The sequence below is a fragment of the Nanorana parkeri genome, unplaced genomic scaffold, assembly GCF_000935625.1.
Source record: "Nanorana parkeri isolate BGI_ZX_2015 unplaced genomic scaffold, ASM93562v1 scaffold64, whole genome shotgun sequence".
NCBI classification, from domain to species: Eukaryota; Metazoa; Chordata; class Amphibia; order Anura; family Dicroglossidae; genus Nanorana; species Nanorana parkeri.
Window position 1 is genome coordinate 2576713 of NW_017306332.1, and position 20611 is coordinate 2597323.

General features: G+C 42.5%; 1 protein-coding gene across 1 annotated transcript in view; it reads left to right on the forward strand.

Moving 5' to 3' along the window:
- Positions 1-20611, forward strand: part of DNAH11 (dynein axonemal heavy chain 11) — a 216756-nt gene that overhangs the window by 2868 nt on the left and 193277 nt on the right. The window contains exons 2-5 of the mRNA XM_018576316.1: positions 1055-1198; positions 12839-13035; positions 14645-14834; positions 16790-16889. Coding sequence (XP_018431818.1) covers positions 1055-1198; positions 12839-13035; positions 14645-14834; positions 16790-16889 — 631 coding nt within the window. The remainder of the gene's footprint in view (positions 1-1054; positions 1199-12838; positions 13036-14644; positions 14835-16789; positions 16890-20611) is intronic.

The window sequence follows — 20611 nt, forward strand, 5'->3', positions numbered from 1 at the left end:
GGCAGAGTTGAATTTCTGATATGATCAGCATGTATGTGTTGTGCACTGTGTAAATTCTTTTACTGGCGTATTTAACAGACCAAAATTGAGCAAATAAAAGGGGTTTATTGTTGGGGTTTACATACATTTTCATTTTATATGTTAAATTATAACATATGAGGATGAGTTTTCGATGTTTGTAGCATATCTTCATGGCATGAACTCTTTTGCTATATGCTTATACCCCAATACTACTGTACTAAAACAGTATAGGGCCAAATATTCATCAGTGTTGGGAGGCATAGCTATACAAACTGTGGAAGAACAGGTTATCTTACAGCCGTTAATAACGCAAATTGCAGTTTTTGTGTTAAGTATTCTAGCCCAGCCTTTCTCAACCAGGGTGCTGTCACACCCTGGTGTACCTTCTGGCTTTCTCAGGGGTGCTTCAAAAGTTTGTGGTAGTGGGACTGTGATGTGAAGGGTGAAAGGGGCTCCTGATGTGAAGGGAAAACTGATGCAAAGGGTGCCTCTGATTTGAAGGGGTGGGGGAGTCTTGATTTGAAGGGGGTACTTTAATGTGAAGAGGAAACCCACTTGTGTTTTTGTGTGTGTCCCCCTTAAAGTCTTGACTGAGGTGCCTCGGGATTTTGCATACTTTTAAAGGGTGCCGTGACTGAAAAAAGGTTGGGAAACGCTGCTCTAGCCAGCTGTAACTGAAAGGGAAACTGGAGACACGCTACAAAAGTGGGAGATGACAGAAAAGAAAGAACAGACGTTGCATAGGCGATCCAATACAGCCAGTATATTGAAGTATATCTTTAAAAAAGAAAAGCCAGGAAAAGCAGTGTTGTAAAGAGCTCTGGTAATTTTAAGGGAGGGAGAACACCGGTACAACATACCCAATGTTTTTAGAAGTGCACAGACAAGATAAAAGATGAAGGAAAACCTTTTATTCTTAGGACTGCTGTTAGAAATAGCATAAAAACACAGCCATTTGATGACTTCTCATCCTGCAGAGATATTGTGACTTTTAGTACCTATTTTATTTCCACTTCTTTTTATAATATTACAGCTTAATGTACATCCAAGGGGAAAAACAGTTTACATCATGAAGAAGATACCAATGACTATTGGAACAGAGAACTATGAAGAAGTCCTTATATTTGGGGAATTACCCGGTATATCTTTCATCCAGACATCGACACTCCTGGAAGAGGTAGGATATTGTGTATGCTTCAAGGCTTGATTTTTTTTTTCTTTTTAAATATGGCAGTGCAGAGGTTAATAAATCAGGAAATTCCTGCCAGAAGTACCCTTATATACAGAGGTGTTTCTGGGGTAGTGTATAACTGGCCATACAATCATCTGAAATTCTAACAATGGGTGGCTCGGTGGACCGAAGAAGCGGGTTGAAAATTGTCAGCCGAACAATGACTGCAGCCAATAGCCTTAAAGGGACACTAAACTCAGGAGTTAAATCTTACAAATGCATTCATGTACTAATAACAAAAATGTATCTTATTTGTGTATCACTCGCTGTAGATCTTCAAATCACCTCTGAATTGGTGCTGACACTGTCCTTCCTTCTGGAGGGTGGCTACTTTTGTTCCCCATGGTCCCTGTGTGTGTTGTAAAGTAGCCACCGCTCCAAGCTCGCTCCCGTGATGGACTACAATCTCAATTCAAATTAGCAAACTAAATGTGAGATTGTAGTCCATCACAGGAGGGAGCTTGCAGCGGTGACTACTTTACAACACGCGCAGAGACCAAGGGGAACATGATTGAGATTTAGATCCTGACGTTAGTGTCATTTTAATAACATTTGGTTCCCCCCCATTCTCCTAACAGTTGATTAATTGACACAGAAACATTGTACATGCAATATTGCTGGACAACTAGCTTTTTTTAATGGACCCTATAGTGTGCTGTAAATGAACGGCATTACATCTGTGCATTGAGGTGCGCTGTTGCACACTGTATATGTAAGTGAGGGTGCAATTATGAATTACAATGCACATATTCAGTGCATTGTGGTAATGTGCGTTATAAAGAATGTTATTGCACAAGTTATGTTATGAATGAAGCCCAAGTGGTATAAGAATTATTTTATAGATTTCTTCATGTACTTACATATTCTGTAAAGCTTAAGGGAATGGGGGCAAGAGGACTTGATTACACTTTATTGGGGCTTTACCACTTTACCTTCTACTTGTTTTATCTTTTGTTTCGCTACTTGTAGTTACCTGCCCTCAAGATTACTGCAGTTTAGGGTCGACCATGTTCTTCTTCTCTTCGTGCCATGTGGACATGAAGCATCTCTGGTTACTAGGAAGCTGGCATAGAGACATCATAGTAGGGATCATGTAAGGGAATATCATTGCCTGTCATTAAGTGGGCAGCAGTGTACCCGCTGGCAAGATTTTGTGGCATGTGCACAGCCCCTGGAGATGCTCTTCATTATGCACATGAAATGGGTACTAAACCAAGAAAACAGTCATACAGATCTCCCAGACATTCAGTGCTAGATTGACCCAGTGGCAGTATGTCAGTGTCACGTCCCAGATGGTGTAAGAGACGCAAAGAGCACCAGAGCTTAAGTGCACTGAGTGTAAGCTGGATAGCGCAGGGTGATACTGCCTGAGGGCGTTGTGCAATTACTGGCCACTGTGAGGCAGAAGGGGAAGTCCGCAAAATTAAAGAGTTTTTTATTTAGAAGCGCCAGGGGCAATCCTTATCCCTCACAAAGAAGGAGTACTGGGCATATATGCAGGGCGCAGCCCCAATACAGTCAGGGGAACTGGGACATCTGAAAAAAAGCACAAAAAGGGGCGCCTTTCCTGGTGCAGATATGTTTATTCCAATAAGCAGGTTTAAAAGGTAAATTGACAGGTACTCACAAGATTAGAGTGATAACAAGCTTCAGAACAATAAAACCGGAGCAGTAAAAGGATCCGTGCATGGTGTCCTGTGTATAGATCACTGAAGTGTCGACGCGTTTCCGGGGCACGCCCCCTTCGTCAGGATGTGATTTTACTGCTCCGGTTTTATTGTTCTGAAGCTTGTTATCACTCTAATCTTGTGAGTACCTGTCAGTTTACCTTTTTAAACCTGCTTATTGGAATAAACATATCTGTACCAGGAAAGGTGCCCCTTTTTGTGCTTTTTTCAGAAGGGGAAGTCCGTTCAAGGATAAAACAGGAAGTTGGGGTTAAGAGGTGAGAATTAGGAATGAGGCTCAGCCTCAATCATTAAGTTACAGTAAAACTCTAGACTGCAGACGCTCAAACGAGGCAACATAACCACATGTATGTGGATGATATAGATGGGAACACAGACCACACACATGTAGGAGAAAGGGCAGTATGTTCTTGTCAGTGACTGCCAGTATGTTGGAAGTATATTGCTCAGTAACTGAATTATAATTATGTGTAAATGTGTAATATTGCCAGCATCCTGGAAAATATTAGTGACCTTTTCTGTTCCTTGTGATTCAAGCTGTACACCTGTTTTGAAATTTGCCAGCGTCTGTATCTGCACTCCTTTCTACCTTCAGTTAATTTCAAAGCACAAAGTTCCTTTGTTGCAATCAGCCTTCAGAGTACTGGGCATATATGCAGGGCGCAGCCCCAATACAGTCAGGGGAACTGGGACATCTGAAAAAAAGCACAAAAAGGGGCGCCTTTCCTGGTGCAGATATGTTTATTCCAATAAGCAGGTTTAAAAGGTAAATTGACAGGTACTCACAAGATTAGAGTGATAACAAGCTTCAGAACAATAAAACCGGAGCAGTAAAAGGATCCGTGCATGGTGTCCTGTGTATAGATCACTGAAGTGTCGACGCGTTTCCGGGGCACGCCCCCTTCGTCAGGATGTGATTTTACTGCTCCGGTTTTATTGTTCTGAAGCTTGTTATCACTCTAATCTTGTGAGTACCTGTCAGTTTACCTTTTTAAACCTGCTTATTGGAATAAACATATCTGTACCAGGAAAGGTGCCCCTTTTTGTGCTTTTTTCAGAAGGGGAAGTCCGTTCAAGGATAAAACAGGAAGTTGGGGTTAAGAGGTGAGAATTAGGAATGAGGCTCAGCCTCAATCATTAAGTTACAGTAAAACTCTAGACTGCAGACGCTCAAACGAGGCAACATAACCACATGTATGTGGATGATATAGATGGGAACACAGACCACACACATGTAGGAGAAAGGGCAGTATGTTCTTGTCAGTGACTGCCAGTATGTTGGAAGTATATTGCTCAGTAACTGAATTATAATTATGTGTAAATGTGTAATATTGCCAGCATCCTGGAAAATATTAGTGACCTTTTCTGTTCCTTGTGATTCAAGCTGTACACCTGTTTTGAAATTTGCCAGCGTCTGTATCTGCACTCCTTTCTACCTTCAGTTAATTTCAAAGCACAAAGTTCCTTTGTTGCAATCAGCCTTCTTTGGCATCACTCTGCATCTCTATATTATGCTCCTCGCAAACCAGCAAACATTTCATCTTTAATTAAAGGTTTACAGTTTCACTGTAATGAAAACTGGTTTCATGTGAAAATAAGGTATTACCAGTGTTAATTCTTATTTTATATTTATATTATAATCCTCAGCTATCATTTTTGTAATTATTATCCTAATTCTATCTATGCTATAAACATTAAATTGGTAATCTGTAATTATATTTATTCACTGAGACACTTGCTTTGAACTGGGTTATGCCTGTGCCTCTGCCGTGTATTAAGAGGGGGGTTTTCTTACCAGCTATTGGTGTCGCAATAGACTAGCGTTGACTCTCATCTGTTACTAAGACAGCCCAATAAACAAGTGTGTGGCAATCGTCGCTAGTGAATGGTATGCACAACAGTTTCCTCTGTGGGGATTATGCTGTCCTCTCCAGGAACACATCTCCCTATGGTTATTACTCAAAGTTTCATAATAGATGCTGAGCCCAGAGCAAATATTTGCCTATCTGATTGTTTCATACTGGCATATTTTTTTTAAGATAAAGGAACAATTGAGTTGAATATACCGGCAGCAGTCTATCTGGAATGTGTATGATATTCTAGATATAGCCCGTGAGTTATAGGAATGGTCACAATGGTGAAATATATATTCAAACAATTATATGAAAGTATTCAAAAGCAGGTCCAGACAACAAATTCAATTGGATAATAAATGGCTAATGTCTCCCAGGGTGCAGAACTTTGTAAATGTATTCAATTTAAAGTTAACCTGTGCAAACTACAGTATTTACCATATCCTTAACGAGCCATAAAAGCACTTAGTAACACAAAGCCCTCATTTACTTCTGTAGCTATAGGCCTTGTAGAGAAATTAATTATCCGGGCCAATTAGGGTTGCCACCTTTTCTTCAAGCCAAACCCGAACACTCTAGCACCTCGCTGCAATTTTTTTTACAGAGTATACACAAAGCATATATTTTGTGATGAAATAACATTTGAGTTATGTGCAATAGTGCATACCTGGGTCACCTGTGGTATATTTTGTGGGGGCATGTCACAGGTCCCCAGATAAGCACTATTAATGTCCAAAAACGACTGCACTTCACAGCCTGCCTTGCGCCAATAAGATTAATAAGCTGCGTGCACCCAATCTATAAAGTGTTAAACAAAAAAATGGTGTAGATGGTGCCATGCTGCCAATACCTGCAATCACTCAAAACAATTTACCACATGTATCCGTGTATAATGAATGATATAAATCCCGGTGTATTCCTAACTCAATTGGTAGAGCAATGTATATCACTCTGCGTCAATGCAATTAACTAAAAAAACATTCGCATTTATAGTGCAATCCAAGCGCTTATAAATTGCTCCAATGAGTGCCCTCTCATGTATGTCTTCAATTAGAGGTTTCCACCATCACTCCTCATCCACACTCTTAGTGTCTTCAAAACAAGGTGTCCCCCCTCCTCATGTGTTATACCCTTAAAAGGAGAACTATGAGGGGGGCTGCTTTTCACTCACCTCATAGTTCCAGCCGACCTGTGACAATGAGACTGTCACAGGTCGGCTCTGTAGATCGGGAGGAGAGCGAACACATACCGGCGTTCACTCACTTCTCGATCCTGTCACTGCTCTCTGCAGGGATTCCCCCCTCGCCGCTCCTTCAGCGCTGACTGGCGGAACGGACGGGGAAGGGGGAGGGTACAGCTGGCTCTGCCTCTAGATAGGACGAGCCAGCTGTCACTCACGCAGCTGGGCGGATCTCAACAGTACTGTCGGGATCTGTATATAGAGACGGCTGCGGCGTCTCTATATACCGCGAGCTGTAGCTTGCTATATACTGACCCTTAGGAGAACTATGGGGGAAAAACACTTACCCCGTAGTTCTCCTTTAAGGAAAACCGCTCACCTATTCCACAGACCTCTGAAACAAGGTGTGGATATAGCTGGTCCCCTTTCACCCTCCGATCGTTGGGGACTCTTCACCTTTTTGTGAATAACCCTGAAAATGTTCTAACACCCAGTAATACTCACCGTCAGGGTGGTCCCGATCCTTTTTGCTGCCTGAGGATGTGGGTGTTGGTGGAGGGGGGTATGCTGGTGGAGAGTGACATTGCTGCCCAGGTGTGCAGGAGTGACATTGACGCTATGGCCGTTGTTGTCCCGTCCAGCTCCTGGCAACCAGTGACATCACTGGTTGCCAAGAGCTGGACGGGACGGTGGCCAGAGTGTCTCAGGTTGCTAAGAGCTCTATGCATCTCCTTCCACCCAGCTCTTAGCAACCTCTGGCACTCTGGTCAAAAAGGGGGCAGCTGGCACCCAGTAAATAATATGCCATTGCCATTCCCCACCCCACGGCTGCCTCTTTATAGGGATGGTGCTGCTCACCATAATTTGCAGTCCCATAACAGTCCTCCAATTTTCAGGGCTCCAATGTGGGTGGGTACTTCTACCAGTTCCCACCCACACAACGTTATTCCCAAACTACTGTCAGCCTGCCCACTACTTTTAGGTATAGAGGAACATGTGACACCCCCCTATCTCCTCGCAATCCAGTGATCAACTCCTGAGCCAGTGCTGCAAAATGAGGGAGAACAGAGGTCCATGGCTGTGTAGAAGATTAAAATCAAACCTCACACAGGACGGTGTCAGAAGTGTCTCCCGGCTCCCGCTGCACTCAATGGGACTTCTCATAAGTTCCTACGTCACTACTGGGTCCTAAAGTGACATAGGAGGAAGGAGATGGAGGCGCATTGCACTGCGCGGGACACAGGAACTCAGCAAGCTCAGAAGGGTTAAATGCTGAAGATGCCGAGATCCTCTCAGCACCGCTGCAATCAGAGGAGAGAAAGGGAGAGGGGCGATTAGACACCGTGAGAGGAGCCGACAGCAAGAGCCGGCAACTGACATCGCCGGGGGTATGTGCAGCTTACTTAGAGAGCCACGATCCGGTTTGAATACTGTGTACGGGAATCAGGTGGGGTGATTCCCGGGCACAGGATTCAAATCCCGGCCTGTCCGGGTGAAACCCGTACGGGTGGCAACCCTAGGGCCAATTCACACTATGCATTGCAGTAACATGTGGATAACTGTGCACTTTACTGCAATGCACATTCAGCTTGTTGATGTGATATAGTGCCATACATTCTGAATATTACCCCAGTGTATCTTCCAATGGATGTGCTTTGCAACACAGTGCAACATGCAGCAACACAATGCGCAGTAACACAATAATGTGCAGCGAGCTGCCAGAAATGGTCAGAAGGTGCATTCAGAATGAATGGCACTGCATAGCACCAAAAGAGTAATGTGTATCGCTGCACTTTGAGGGCTGGTGCAGACATGGGCAATCCCAGGACTGCGCGATCATGTGGGGGTGCACACAGCGCTTGCCTCGCGGCCCCATTACCTTCAATGGGGTTACATCCGCTCTGCAATCGCTGAAAAAAGGTACATGTAACTGGAAACCGTGCGATCTGCCCGGCGCGACTGGGGTGCCATTTGAAAAGAATGGCACCATCAGCGTGATCAGCGATGACATGCGACTCCGTGACTGCACGGCAATCCGCGTGGTTTTGTGTACGATTGCTGCGCAGTCACGGACCACACAAGTGTGAACCTGGCCTCAGAGCAGATCTTTGCAGTCTGGCAGCCTTCTCATGTAAACATACAGCAGTTGTTTCAAAGCTATTAGAAACTGACTGAAACCTGATTTTAGATTCTTTCATGAGGGTCTTTGAGAATGAATGACTCCATATTACAAATAGCTCTTTTACTGCTTGTCAAGCAAATAGTTTAATGTACAAAGCCTGGGCACAGGTGCACTTTAAAGTCTATACCTTGTATGCATTTCTGCCCCTTGTATATTCACAAAGTATTCGCAAAGTTTTTTGTTTTTTTTTCTTTCAACCTGAAGGCCCGGTATGTGTGTGAGATAGGGACCTTAGGGGACTATGTACAACACTGCGTGAAGTGTCAGTGCTATATAAATACCAGTAATAAATAAATAAATAACATTTGGGGTGAAATGGATTGTTCGTTTTCAAAAAGATAATTGAAGGAGCTGGATGGGGAAAAAAATTCTTGAACAAATTAAATTTTAACAGTGAAAGTTGTTTTTCATTTGGGGAAACTCCATTCATATCCAAAATCGAATGTTAAAATCTAGTTTCAAATGATATTCTACATGTTCCTGACATAATTAAATGTTCTCACAAGACTTTTCTTGTGAATGTCCATATGACAATTTGCCAGTGTATGGCCCAGTTTAGTTTTAATGCTTCCAGATTAATTTGCTGATATGTCTATACCACCAACACAGAGATTGGCCTTATGTACCTTGAATGGTATAGGTTGTAACTGAAGTCTTATGGAACTGGAAGATGTGAGCGAACTATGTGAATTTGGGAAGCTGGGCAGTTCTAAACTAGACACTTTACAAACAGATTACAACAATATGTTAGCATTGTGCTATAAATAATTCATTTCAGACCCTCTAATTGTTCTAACATTATATGTATTCTTTAAATGTAAAATGAAAATACTTATCTGACTTGTGCCTTTTAAAATAATGCAAAAGTAACATTAGCATATTTAAAATATGCTCCTATATAGACAAAACAAATGCCATGTGTGAAAAAATATGATGATACCAGTTATTTATTGAATTTCATTGTGAATTTCATAATTGTCACTGGGATTAATGCGATGTGAGTATTAGCATCTCCTCCTTCTATCTGCAAAGTGCAGTAGCCAGTCAGACTTTACTGTAATCAGATTAAACAAAGATACATAATCTTGTTGCTGTGTTACTGTGTTTTGCTGTTTGATCTCACTACATTGTTAAATATGTTAACGTTCCCTAATTTAGGAAATGCGAGGATTAGTAATACTGTACAAATTATCTCTTCCTATAACCAACAGGTTTCAGATTACTGTTCTCTCATAACAAAAGATAATCTCTGATATGTTGCCGAGCAGCAATTTACACAAACTTTTTTTTGCACTGCCTTATTGAGTAGGCTTGTTAGTTTCATCTTTGATTCTTTGCATTACAAGAAATTATTTCCCAAAAGCAGAAGCCAGATAATCAATTGGCATGTTGTTCCCTCTAAAACTGGCCATACACCTTACAACCATCGTACGACTTTCGTTGTGCGATGGTTGTAAGGTAATTCAAATTTAGTACGATCTGCCCTTCTTGGACAGGCAGATCGTACTTGCGATGATTGCAGTGCTGAGCGGGCAGTGTGCACTTGCGCACACCGGCCCATGCGGCATTCGTGTCCCGAGCACGCCACTAACCCGCCAAAAATTGTACGATTTTCGGCAGGTTTTCAAGCGTGTTCGGAAGACGAAAGTCGTGCGGCCTTACAGTAGAAGCGGTCGCACGCTGCCCATACACCTGCCGATTATCGTACGATCGTGGGATCACCCGCAATTATCGTACGATTATCGCCAGATGTATGGGCACCTTGAGAAAACAAAAAGTAGATTGGACTTTTATGGGCACTCTTCACCTATGACAGCGAGTGACAAAGTACAGTATATGCTTTGCAGAATGGACTAAAGCTGGCCATAGATAGATTTTCTCAGTTCAGCCCCTGGACTAAACAAAGAGAAAAATCTAACCGATTCCTTCATCCACACTAAGCAGCGTGCATTGACAAATCTCTCACTTGGCTTTTGTATTCTAACAGCTGAGGGTGTGCCGCTGTCGGCAGGGGCATCCCTAGACATCTCACCGCCTGAGGCCACCGGGGTGTGGTGCTTGTGATGTAGGTTCCAAGGGGTGGCGTTGTTTGTCAGGTCATGGTGGACATTCCGGGTTAGAGCGGGGCAAGGTGTGGGGCGGCTCGTCGTGATGCATGGCCTCCTGCCTAGCTCACTGAGGTCACTGGTTGACTGGAGCTGGACGGGACACCAGCTAGAGAATTCCGCTCAGCTTCTGGCAACCGGTGTAGTCAGTGAGCTGGGCGGGACCAATGAAGTCAGTGAGCTGCTGTTGGCAACCTGTGATGCTCCAGCCCGAAAGGGGCCGGTAGGCACACCGGCTGCCTCCCCTCTACCTGACACAATGGCATGCCTCCTGAGGCAACAGCCTCAGGCTGCCTTCTTATAGGGATGGCCCTCACTACTAGATTTCTGCCCAGCTCCTTCGATTTTCTAATCAAGGGATGTCAGGTGGATTGCTGCTAACAGTGCCATTCATTGATCATCAAAAATCACTCTACATATGGCTTCATTCTCTTTTGTTTTTTGTTATCTGGGCCTATAGTCGATGTTGGTCAACTCTAGTTCTCAAGGCCCTGTACCATGTCTGGGTACACCTGCATTATTAGTAATCTGTGTGCGTATTCTGTGTATCAAATGTACACTCCATTCATAGCAATGTTGTGCTTTTTCTGACTTAGAAGTCACAGCCTACTTAATGTTAATGTGCTTCAGGCTCAAGGTCCACCCCCCTTTGACTGAGCTTACTGCAGCCTGACCAATGCACATTGGATCATGAGTAGGAGGTTGCACAGCACATATCATGTTATGAGACTTGCACTGTGGCAAGTGTGAAAATCCTGATAAATTTGTTTGCAGGGCAAAAAAGTAGAGCTCAGATTAAGGTTATACGGGGGATTGTGTTTTGAATTCTGTGAACCAAAGCTGTGGAATGTAAAGTAAAAGACGGAAGTGTATTTAGTTTAGCACAATGACAATGTTCGCTGGATAGCATTACAGGCAAATATATAAAAAAGGAGCAATAAATATCATTTATGTTTTCATAAAACAGTTTTTTCAAATTCAGCTACTGTAAGTACCTGCATTTATCTTGGTATCAGCTTCTTGTAATACTTGTACAGCGGCAGTAGGAGTTAGTCAGATGTGCTACATGGAACATGCTGACAGGTGGAAAGAGCAGTGTGAGCAAAGGGTGGAGTCTGTTATGGACAGTAGCTAATCAATCACCAAGCTTTATTGCTCAATTGGAGCAGAGAAAAGACAGGTATACTGTGGCAGCACTGTGTACAGATCAGGACTGGATGGACATAAATACAAACCCTTTTTGACAGATAAAAAGGTTGTATGCAAAATAACTGTGCAGCCAGCTGTTTAGGTGGAGTTTAGTTTTAATTAGAGGTGCACCGAAATGAAAATGTCAAAACCGAAATAAAAAAGTCAGGTCGAAACTGAAAATGTTTTTTATTTTAACTTTTTTTAAAAAATTTGTCAATTTATTTTTTATAAACCTTCTTAATTTTTTATATTTATTTATTCATTTTTTAAATTTAATATTTTTATTTTTTACTTCACTTTTAGGGGCTTCTGGGAAATATTGGGGGCCTAAACAGACCCCTGATATTTCCCTTTTAAAATAGAAAAAGAGATTGAGGAGTGTTCCTGTTCAATTCATAAGAGAACAGAGTATGTTTACTATAACCCCAATCATGAATGAACAGGAGGTGATGTAGATAACTTCCCATTCATTCATAATTGAGGCTATATTAATCATACTATTTCCTCAATTATGTACAAACGCTCAGCGATTACCGAATGCTGAGTGTTTGTACTTTGCTCCCCATCCTGACAGCTGTCACAGGAGGCTGAGCAAGCGGAGCTCAGCCTGCTGTGACAGCGCTGGCTGTCTCCACCCACACACCGCTCTGCCGATCTGTGACAGGAGGCTGATCGTTGCGGGGAGGAGAGACGCCGGCAGCTCACTGCGCTCTCCTCCCCCAGTGCTCGGCACACTGTGACAGTTTCTCTCCTCCCTGCTGGGACACAGAGCAGCGCCCAGCAGGGAGGAGAGAATAGGATGCACCGCTGTATTGGCCAGAAAATGGCACCTTCGCCATTATGATAAGGTGCCACTTTCGGCTGATATATTGGTGCATCCCTAGTTTTAATATTGACTTTGTTAAGTTTTTAGCACTTTCTGTCTCCTCATTATGGAGATTTGTCCTCTATACTTGTAATGTTGACTGCTGTCACCAGAACTGAAGGTGGGGGAAAATCCAAAAGTTTGCCTTGTCATTGGAACCAGAATAGAGTAGATGTCTTCTAATAGGGGCACTTGGTCCTGTAAAACTTTCTAAGGGGGCTAAGAGGTAATGGTTAAAACCCTCAAGTTTTTTTTTGTTTTTTTTTGTCATCTGCATTACATTGGAGAGATTTTCCTTCACTCCCTATCTTGTAAACAAAACAATTCCTGTTGTGTTTAAAGAACAGGGAGTGAAGAAAAATCTCTCGTATGGAATGCAGGTAACAGAAAAAACAAACTTGCAGGGGTTTTAACCGTTACTTACTCCATCCAATATTAAAACATATGTTGGCTTTAGATATAATTTGACATCTGAAAGCTATTTCTTAGTTGGTTGTATAACTCCTGTCTTCTTTCCATCAGGTTTTGGTGCCTGCCCTTTTTCATATAAAGAACTCCAAGGCCCCTGCCAGTGCCATTTCACAAGACGTGGAGCTTAATGTGGAAACTCTGAGGAACAAGATCCTCATAGTGAAAGGACTTCTGTCTGGAAAAACCATTCTGCCTCTACCTAGCAAAATTGCCACAAATGAATCCAAGCAGCTGAGTTCAATGAAAAAGTGAGATATTTTCTATTTTGGGTGGATTACAAGGCCCTAACTGCTGTTGGAGACTCTGGTGTCCTCCGCCTTGATTTTTATTGTTGTTGCTGGCCAAACTGAGCTTTCATTATATTTCTAATAATGAAGATCCTTTTCCTGGTACATCTTGTTATGTGGTTAGAACTGCTTAATGTGGCTTAACGTACAAAAAATGACTTAAATGCAGGACCAGGGCAAGGATTTTTGCCTGCACAGGCGAAGGTGCCGTTTTCTGCCTCCTTCCGTCTGACACCCTCCGACGGCTGCCTATGCAGCCTTACGCTAGCGCCGGCCCTGCATAGACATCCCATAAGGTAGCACTACAAAACTACCGTAATAGGAGATCTGATATATGTTGAGACCATCAGCTAATAGTGCCATGTATGTAAAGCCACAAGCAATGACATCCCAAATAGTTCACTGTGGAGCACCCCAATACAAAGACACCCCAAAGTGCACCACTCCAGAAAGCCTAAGTAACATGTCCATGTTACAGCTCACACTGAACCTCCCCAGCATTTGGAAAAAGAATGATCTTCAGCTACTGAATCCCTGTATGTAAAGCCACAGGCATTGACACCCCAAGTCCCTTACCATGGAGCACCCCAATACAAGGACACCCCCCCCATAGATCTTCACTCCAGCATAACTTACAGTAGATAACAATTGGCCATAAACTGATGTTTAACTGCTTCAGGACCGGCTAACGTAGACAAACGGCTGCATCCTGCAGCAGTTTTACCAAGGTCACAGCTGCTGCAGCCAGCGATGGCTGTTCACATACAAGCAATCCGGCAGCTATAAGTCCTGCAACATCTGTTGTGGCTGCTAATGAGTTGATGGTGGGAAAAATTATGTGTAATAAAATTATTTATTAGGCCTTACACTGACCACCAATGTAATTGAGGTATTCTCACGGATTGCCAATGTAACGGAGGTATTCACACTGATTACCAATGTACCACAGGTATTCATACTGATCATAGATATAACTAAGGGATTCTCACTGACCAGCAATGTAACAGAAGTATTTACACTGACCAGCAATGTAATTGATGTATTCAAGCTGACCAGCAATGTAAGGGAGGTATTCACGCTGACCAGCAATGTAAGGGAGGTATTCACGCTGACCAGCAATGTAAGGGAGGTATTCACGCTGACCAGCAATGTAAGGGAGGTATTCACGCTGACCAGCAATGTAAGGGAGGTATTCACGCTGACCAGCAATGTAAGGGAGGTATTCACTCTGACCAGCAATGTAAGGGAGGTATTCACGCTGACAGCCAATGTAACGGAGGTATATACACTTACCGCCAATATAATGGAGGTATCTGTGCCTATCTCTTGCCTAGTATCATACTAAAATCGAGGGTTTAGATCTACTTCTATGATTTTTGCATTTTGGACCCTGGGAGATTATCCCAAAGAAATACAGAATACCCTTAGTCTAATTTGATTGAAAAGCCAAGCCTATCCCGTTCTTTCAAACACTGTTCATTGCATGCAGGTTTTACAAGGTTGATTGAAGAAAGTTGTTTGGTTCAGTAATGTATGTTAATGGTTTGTGATACATATATATGTTTCATAGGGAAAATGGCATTGATAGAGGAGCTCTTCATGCATTTGAATCCATGCTTATCAAATGGTCGTATCAGGTCCGAGACGTCATAGAAACGGATTCTTCACAACCTCTTCTAAAAGGTCTCAACCCGGGACCTTCATCGGAACTTAATTTCTGGAAAGCAAGACGGGATAATCTCTCTGGGATCTATGAGCAGGTAGTTAAAACACTTATGAAAATTGCTGTTCAATTGTCTTAATAGATCAAGTTATCTGGTTGTGCACTAGATACTCAGTGGCAATATTTACTTCCAATTGTTTTTCATATCCGATTTCTTTTCTTGAAGACCGACTTACACTCATGAAAGAAGTTACCCCTGAGGTTTTACTGTAATAATTACAACAGGAAGAAACTTACATATTTAATATACTACAATCACAAAATAATATATGTGTTATGTCTTCTCTATAGCACGTTCACTTACTACTAACTTTTGAAATCTATTTGAACTGAATCTGCCCCCAGACTATGCACGCTAAAGTATTTACATATGCTCAACAAGTAGTAAAAGAAGCCCTGATTCCCCACAGAGACTCTACTTAATTTAATTGCATGATAACCTCATCAGCCTGCCAACCCTCTAATGTAAACACACGGGAGGTGTTTCTAATAGACACTGACAATAATTGACTTCAAAATGCTTTTTGTGATCTTTAGGAGTGAATTATTTCACAGTACGAGCAACTAGGGAGGTCATTGGTGGCTCGTTTTAAAGCTATTACTGGTTGTAAAGAATATGTAAATACTTTAATGTCCAAAGTCTACCATTATAATGTTCAAAAGTTGCTAATGAAAATTATCTTCCTTGCAACTGTGATGATATTATTATGTTTGTAAACAAAACTAGCAAGTGTGCCCATACGATGAATGAGATGCTATTATGCTGATCAATCTGCCGGCCAACTTAGACAGTTTCAATGCCAACAATATATTATCGTAGTTGGCTGGTGGCCTGAAGGCAATTGTCTGTATTGTTACATAGTTGGTAAGGTTGATAAGACACAGGTTCATTCAATTTAATCTACACTATATTGCCAAAAGTATTGGGACACCCCTCCAAATCATTGGATTCAGGTGTTCCAATCGCCTCCATTGCCACAGGTGTATGAAATCAAGCACCTAGGCATGCAGACTGCTTCTACAAATATTTGTGAAAGAATGGGTCGCTCTCAAGAGCTCAGTGAATTCAAGCGTGGTACCGTAATAGGTTGCCACCTGTGCAATAAGTCCATCCGTGAAATTTCCTTGCTACTAAATATTCCACGGTCAACTGTTAGTGGTATTATAACAAAGTGGAAGCAACTGGGAACAACAGCAACTCAGCCACGAAGTGGTAGGCCACGTAACATGACAGAGCGGGGTCAGCTGCAAAGGGTGGGCCAACTCAATATTGAACCCTACGTACTAATACTGGGATCTCATTAAAGTTCACGTGCGTCTAAAGGCAGGCGTCCCAATAGTTTTGGCAATATAGTGTATGTGTGTGCTTTTTCTTGTGTATATGGGTATGAGTTGCTCAGAATCCCATACCCCTGTTTATTACTGACATGGCCATGTGCAGTTGACCATTTTGCATCAGCAGCGCTGTCTGCTAGCATGTTGCAAGTAGCACAATATAAAGCATATTGTGTCCCCAGTAACTTGGCGACAAATAACGTTTAGTGCCAGAAAACTGTCAATTATGCTTGTTTACATCATTACTATACAGTCACCATGGGCCCACACATTGACTTACAGCCTGGCTGGATTTTTCTAACAGTGATTTATCATGTCCTGTCACTAACCACCAATGTAATGGGGCACTTTACCACTGGCCACCAGTTTAAGGGGGCACTTGACCACTGGCCACCAATGAAAGGTGATGTATGTGGCTTTAAGTACATGATATTGTAAGATAACAGATTGCATTCACAAAATACTTATAGTGAATGCACCCAAGAATTTTCATACTGCACTGCACTGCACTGCAACCAATCAGCTTCTGTCTTTCATTTTCAAATCTTACCTGCACAAACTGAAGAGAAGCTGATTGGTTACCATGCACAGCTGCTCCAGATTTTGTCTGCTCCAGTTTTGATTAATTCCCCTCATTGTGTTTACTTCTACTTGTAGCTCCAGGCTCCAGTTGTTCAGAAAATGGCTGCCATTTTGAAAGAGAAGGAAAGCAGCTACTACCCAACTCTGCAAAACATCATTTCTGGTGTAAATCATGGTAAAGTCTTAATAAAAAAAAAAATATTCACCAAAAACTGTACTCGATTTATAAGAGTTTCTAGAAGGACAATAAAGTATTTACTATTATTAACACACAAAACTTTGTTACAAAAAGCAATAAAAAGATAACTAGTAGCAGTTAGTCTCATTCAGCTGGAGTTGTTTTGTAATGTTGAAAATGTTTTGCTGATTAAGGTAACATAACTGCTAACACTAATTTGTCCTACAGAGATGTCATTGTCAAACCATTAAGAACACAGAGTCCTCAATCTATTTTTCTGTATCCCCTGTTACCAATGAACAGGAATCCTCTATGAGTGCTCCTGTCCATTGATAACATAGCATGATTACTATAACCACAATTATGAATGAACAGGAGGTGATGTAGATCACTTCCCATTCATTCATAATTGAGGATATGTGTCCTCAATTATCTTCAAACACTCAGCGATCATTGATTGCCGAGTGTTTGCTCTTGCTCTCCTCTCTGACACGCTGTCACAGGAGTTGCTGTTGTTCCCAGTTGGAAGCAACTGGGAACAACAGCAACTCAGCCACGAAGTGGTAGGCCACGTAAGATGACAGAGAGGGGTCAGCACACGCTGAAGCGCACAGTGCGCAGAAGTCGCCAACTTTCTGCAGAGTCAATAGCTACAGACCTCCAAACTTCATGTGGCCTTCAGATTGGCACAACAACAGTGCATAGAGAGCTTCATGGAATGGGTTTCCGTGGCCGAGCAGCTGCATCCATGCCTTACATCACCAAGTGCAATGCAAAGTGTTGGATGCCGTGGTGTAAAGCACGCCGCCACTGGACTCTAGAGAAGGGGGGACATGTTCTCTGGAGTGACGAATCACGCTTCTCTGTCTGATAGTCCAATGGATGTGTCTGGGTTTGGCAGTTGCCAGGAGAACGGCACTTGCCTGACTGCATTGTGCCAACTGTAAAGTTTGGTGGAGGGGGGATTATGGTGTGGGGTTGTTTTTCAGGGGTTGGCCTTGGTCCCTTAGGTCTAGTGAAGGGAACTCTTAAGGCATCAGCATATAAAGACATTGTGGACAATTTCATGCTCCCAACTTTGTGGGAACAGTTTGAGGATGGCCCCTTCCTGTTCCAACATGACTGCGCACCAGTGCACAAAGCAAGGTCCACATTGATGAGCGAGTTTGGGGTGGAGGAACTTGACTGGCTTGCACAGAGACCTGACCTCAACCCGATAGAACACTTTTGGGATGAATTAGAGCGGAGACTGCAAGTTGAAGCTGTTCTAACTGCAAAGGGTGGGCCAACTCAATATTGAACCCTACGGACTAAGACTGGGATGGCATTAAAGTTCATGCGCATGTAAAGGCAGGCATCCCAATACTTTTGGCAATATAGTGTGTATATGCCTAAATGCCAACATTTGTAAAAAAAAATAACTTTTACTTTGGTTAAATAGGTACTGCCACCTTGCCCCTGAAGAGCAAAGTGCCCCCCCAACCCCCTGTATATATACTTTGTCTGTGGTGCTCCACCGCTTCTTTTTCCATTGCTGTCAGCTTTGAAATCAATGATGCAAATGTTGACCTTAGGGCATGCTGACCTCGCTCCCCCCACTTTTAATGTGACAGTGCTCGGGCCTAAGGTGGCCTGAGCATTATCCCGCAGTGTGGGCTGCTAGGCACGAACTCTGTTAAAGGGGAGCAAGTTACCTGCTCCCCTAAATCTAGAATTTCTGGGTAGTGTGGCCAGCTGCAAGAGGGAGGAGGGAGCACTGGTGAGTATAAGGGGGTTGGTAGGCCTTTTGCAGAGATTAAGCCATTCATGGGCAAGGTGGCAATCGCTGTTTAAGAGCACAATTAAATAACTTGCATATTCCTGTAAGTGTTGTTCGTGTTCTTCATATATTGAATAAAAGTGTTCTTATGCGTATACGTTTTGTCTGGCTTGTTTCTTTCGGAGGCAGTGCTGAGCTCTGTTGGACAGTAGTCCATAGCAAACGCCTCATTTAAATAATAAGTGCGTTATCAAAGTACACTTTTCCTTGTCACCCACATCCACCTTCTTAGATGAATACTTGCCTTGCAGTCATGCCCATGGCCTCCATTGTTTGTTTACATTCTGCACAGCAGCTTCCCATAGGATTCTTTAGAGCCAATCTCCAGACATTTTCTTCCCTGGGAGTTGGTACTAGCTTGAAAGCGCACTCATCCTTTGAACCTTCGTCGTTTAGCTTTTAGAGCAGTTCGAATAATAAAGCTGATTTCTAATGGGTTGCTGTGGGCTACTTTGTCTTTCACATTGCATTTTACCTTACTAAATGAAGGTATATATGTGTTTTTAATTTTTGTTGGAATCATTTCAATTAAATTTAGTTGAAAAGACTGATCAGTGTCATACTGTGCAGGAATTGTTAGAAGGTCGTTTCTCAATTAATGTCTATCCAGAAAATAAAAATACATCTTTATTTTCTTGACAATTGAAGTGAGAAAACCTTTTCCCCAGACAGGTTTCCACTGTTGGGTGCTCAGCAATGTAGGTCTATAGTAATTAGATCCCATCTAGATTAGGTTCTTTGTGGCTTTCATAAGTTTTGTGTGCTCTTTTATAGAAAATAATCATTTTACTGGCACGGCACCATTATTTACTTCATAGCACACATGACTTCTACTTCGGCACTGCAGGGTGCTTCCTTTCTGGTTATTTTACTTGAGTTTTATGACAGATCTTTTTGTCTAGTTGCAGTTTTAGGGAACAAAAAGACTTTAAAAGTGCTAGGTTCCAGGATCTGGACGTAAACTGCCTGCAGAGTGCAGGTAGGGAGCCTGGTGACATGCACCATGTTCTGCCAAACCCTGTCAAATCTCGGTGTGTGCCACTGTTAAAGGATATTTTTCTGACTTTTCACTGTCCACAGACTAATGACGTAAAATAAACACTTCTATCGATGTATTTTGAACTTTGGGCACCCTAAAGTTGGCTCCCACCCATGTAACAACCAACTTGCAATGCTTTTTTGCACTTGGGTCTTGTATTTGCAAATGTTTATCATCTTTATCATCTCTGTGGTCCACCAAGAGAAACGGTAAAGAGGGCAATTTTAACCTAAGATACTGTTGTATCTTCAGTTGGGAACTTCCGTCAATGCTTTGTATAGTCAGTAACCTTTTTTTAAAGTAGAACTTTACTATTTGTGGCAAGGGTGGGCTCTTGCACATTATGGCACACTTCCTAGTTTTCTCACCAGTGATGGGACATCCACAGTCCCTCTCATTAATCCTTCACTGTCACTGGCATTTTCTACTGGTCTTAGGGTGCACACTGCACTATGTATGCGCGACAGGTAGTGTACATACAATAAAAATCTGCTAGGAATAGTGCTCAGCATACCAAGACATTGTGGACAATTGCATGCTCCCAAGTTTGTGGGAACAGTTTGGGGATGGCCCCTTCCTGTTCCAACATGACTGCGCACCAGTGCACAAAGCAAGGTCCATAAATACATGGATGAGTGAGTTTGGGGTGGAGGAACTTGACTGGCCTGCACAGTTGAGTTGAAGCTGTTCTAACTGCAAAGGGTGGGCCAACTCAATATTGAACCCTACGGACTAAGACTGGGATGGCATTAAAGTTCATGTGCGTGTAAAGGCAGACGTCCCAATACTTTTAGTAATATAGTATGTGTATATGTATGGTGTGTGTGTGTGTATATGTATATATGTGTATGTCTATATATA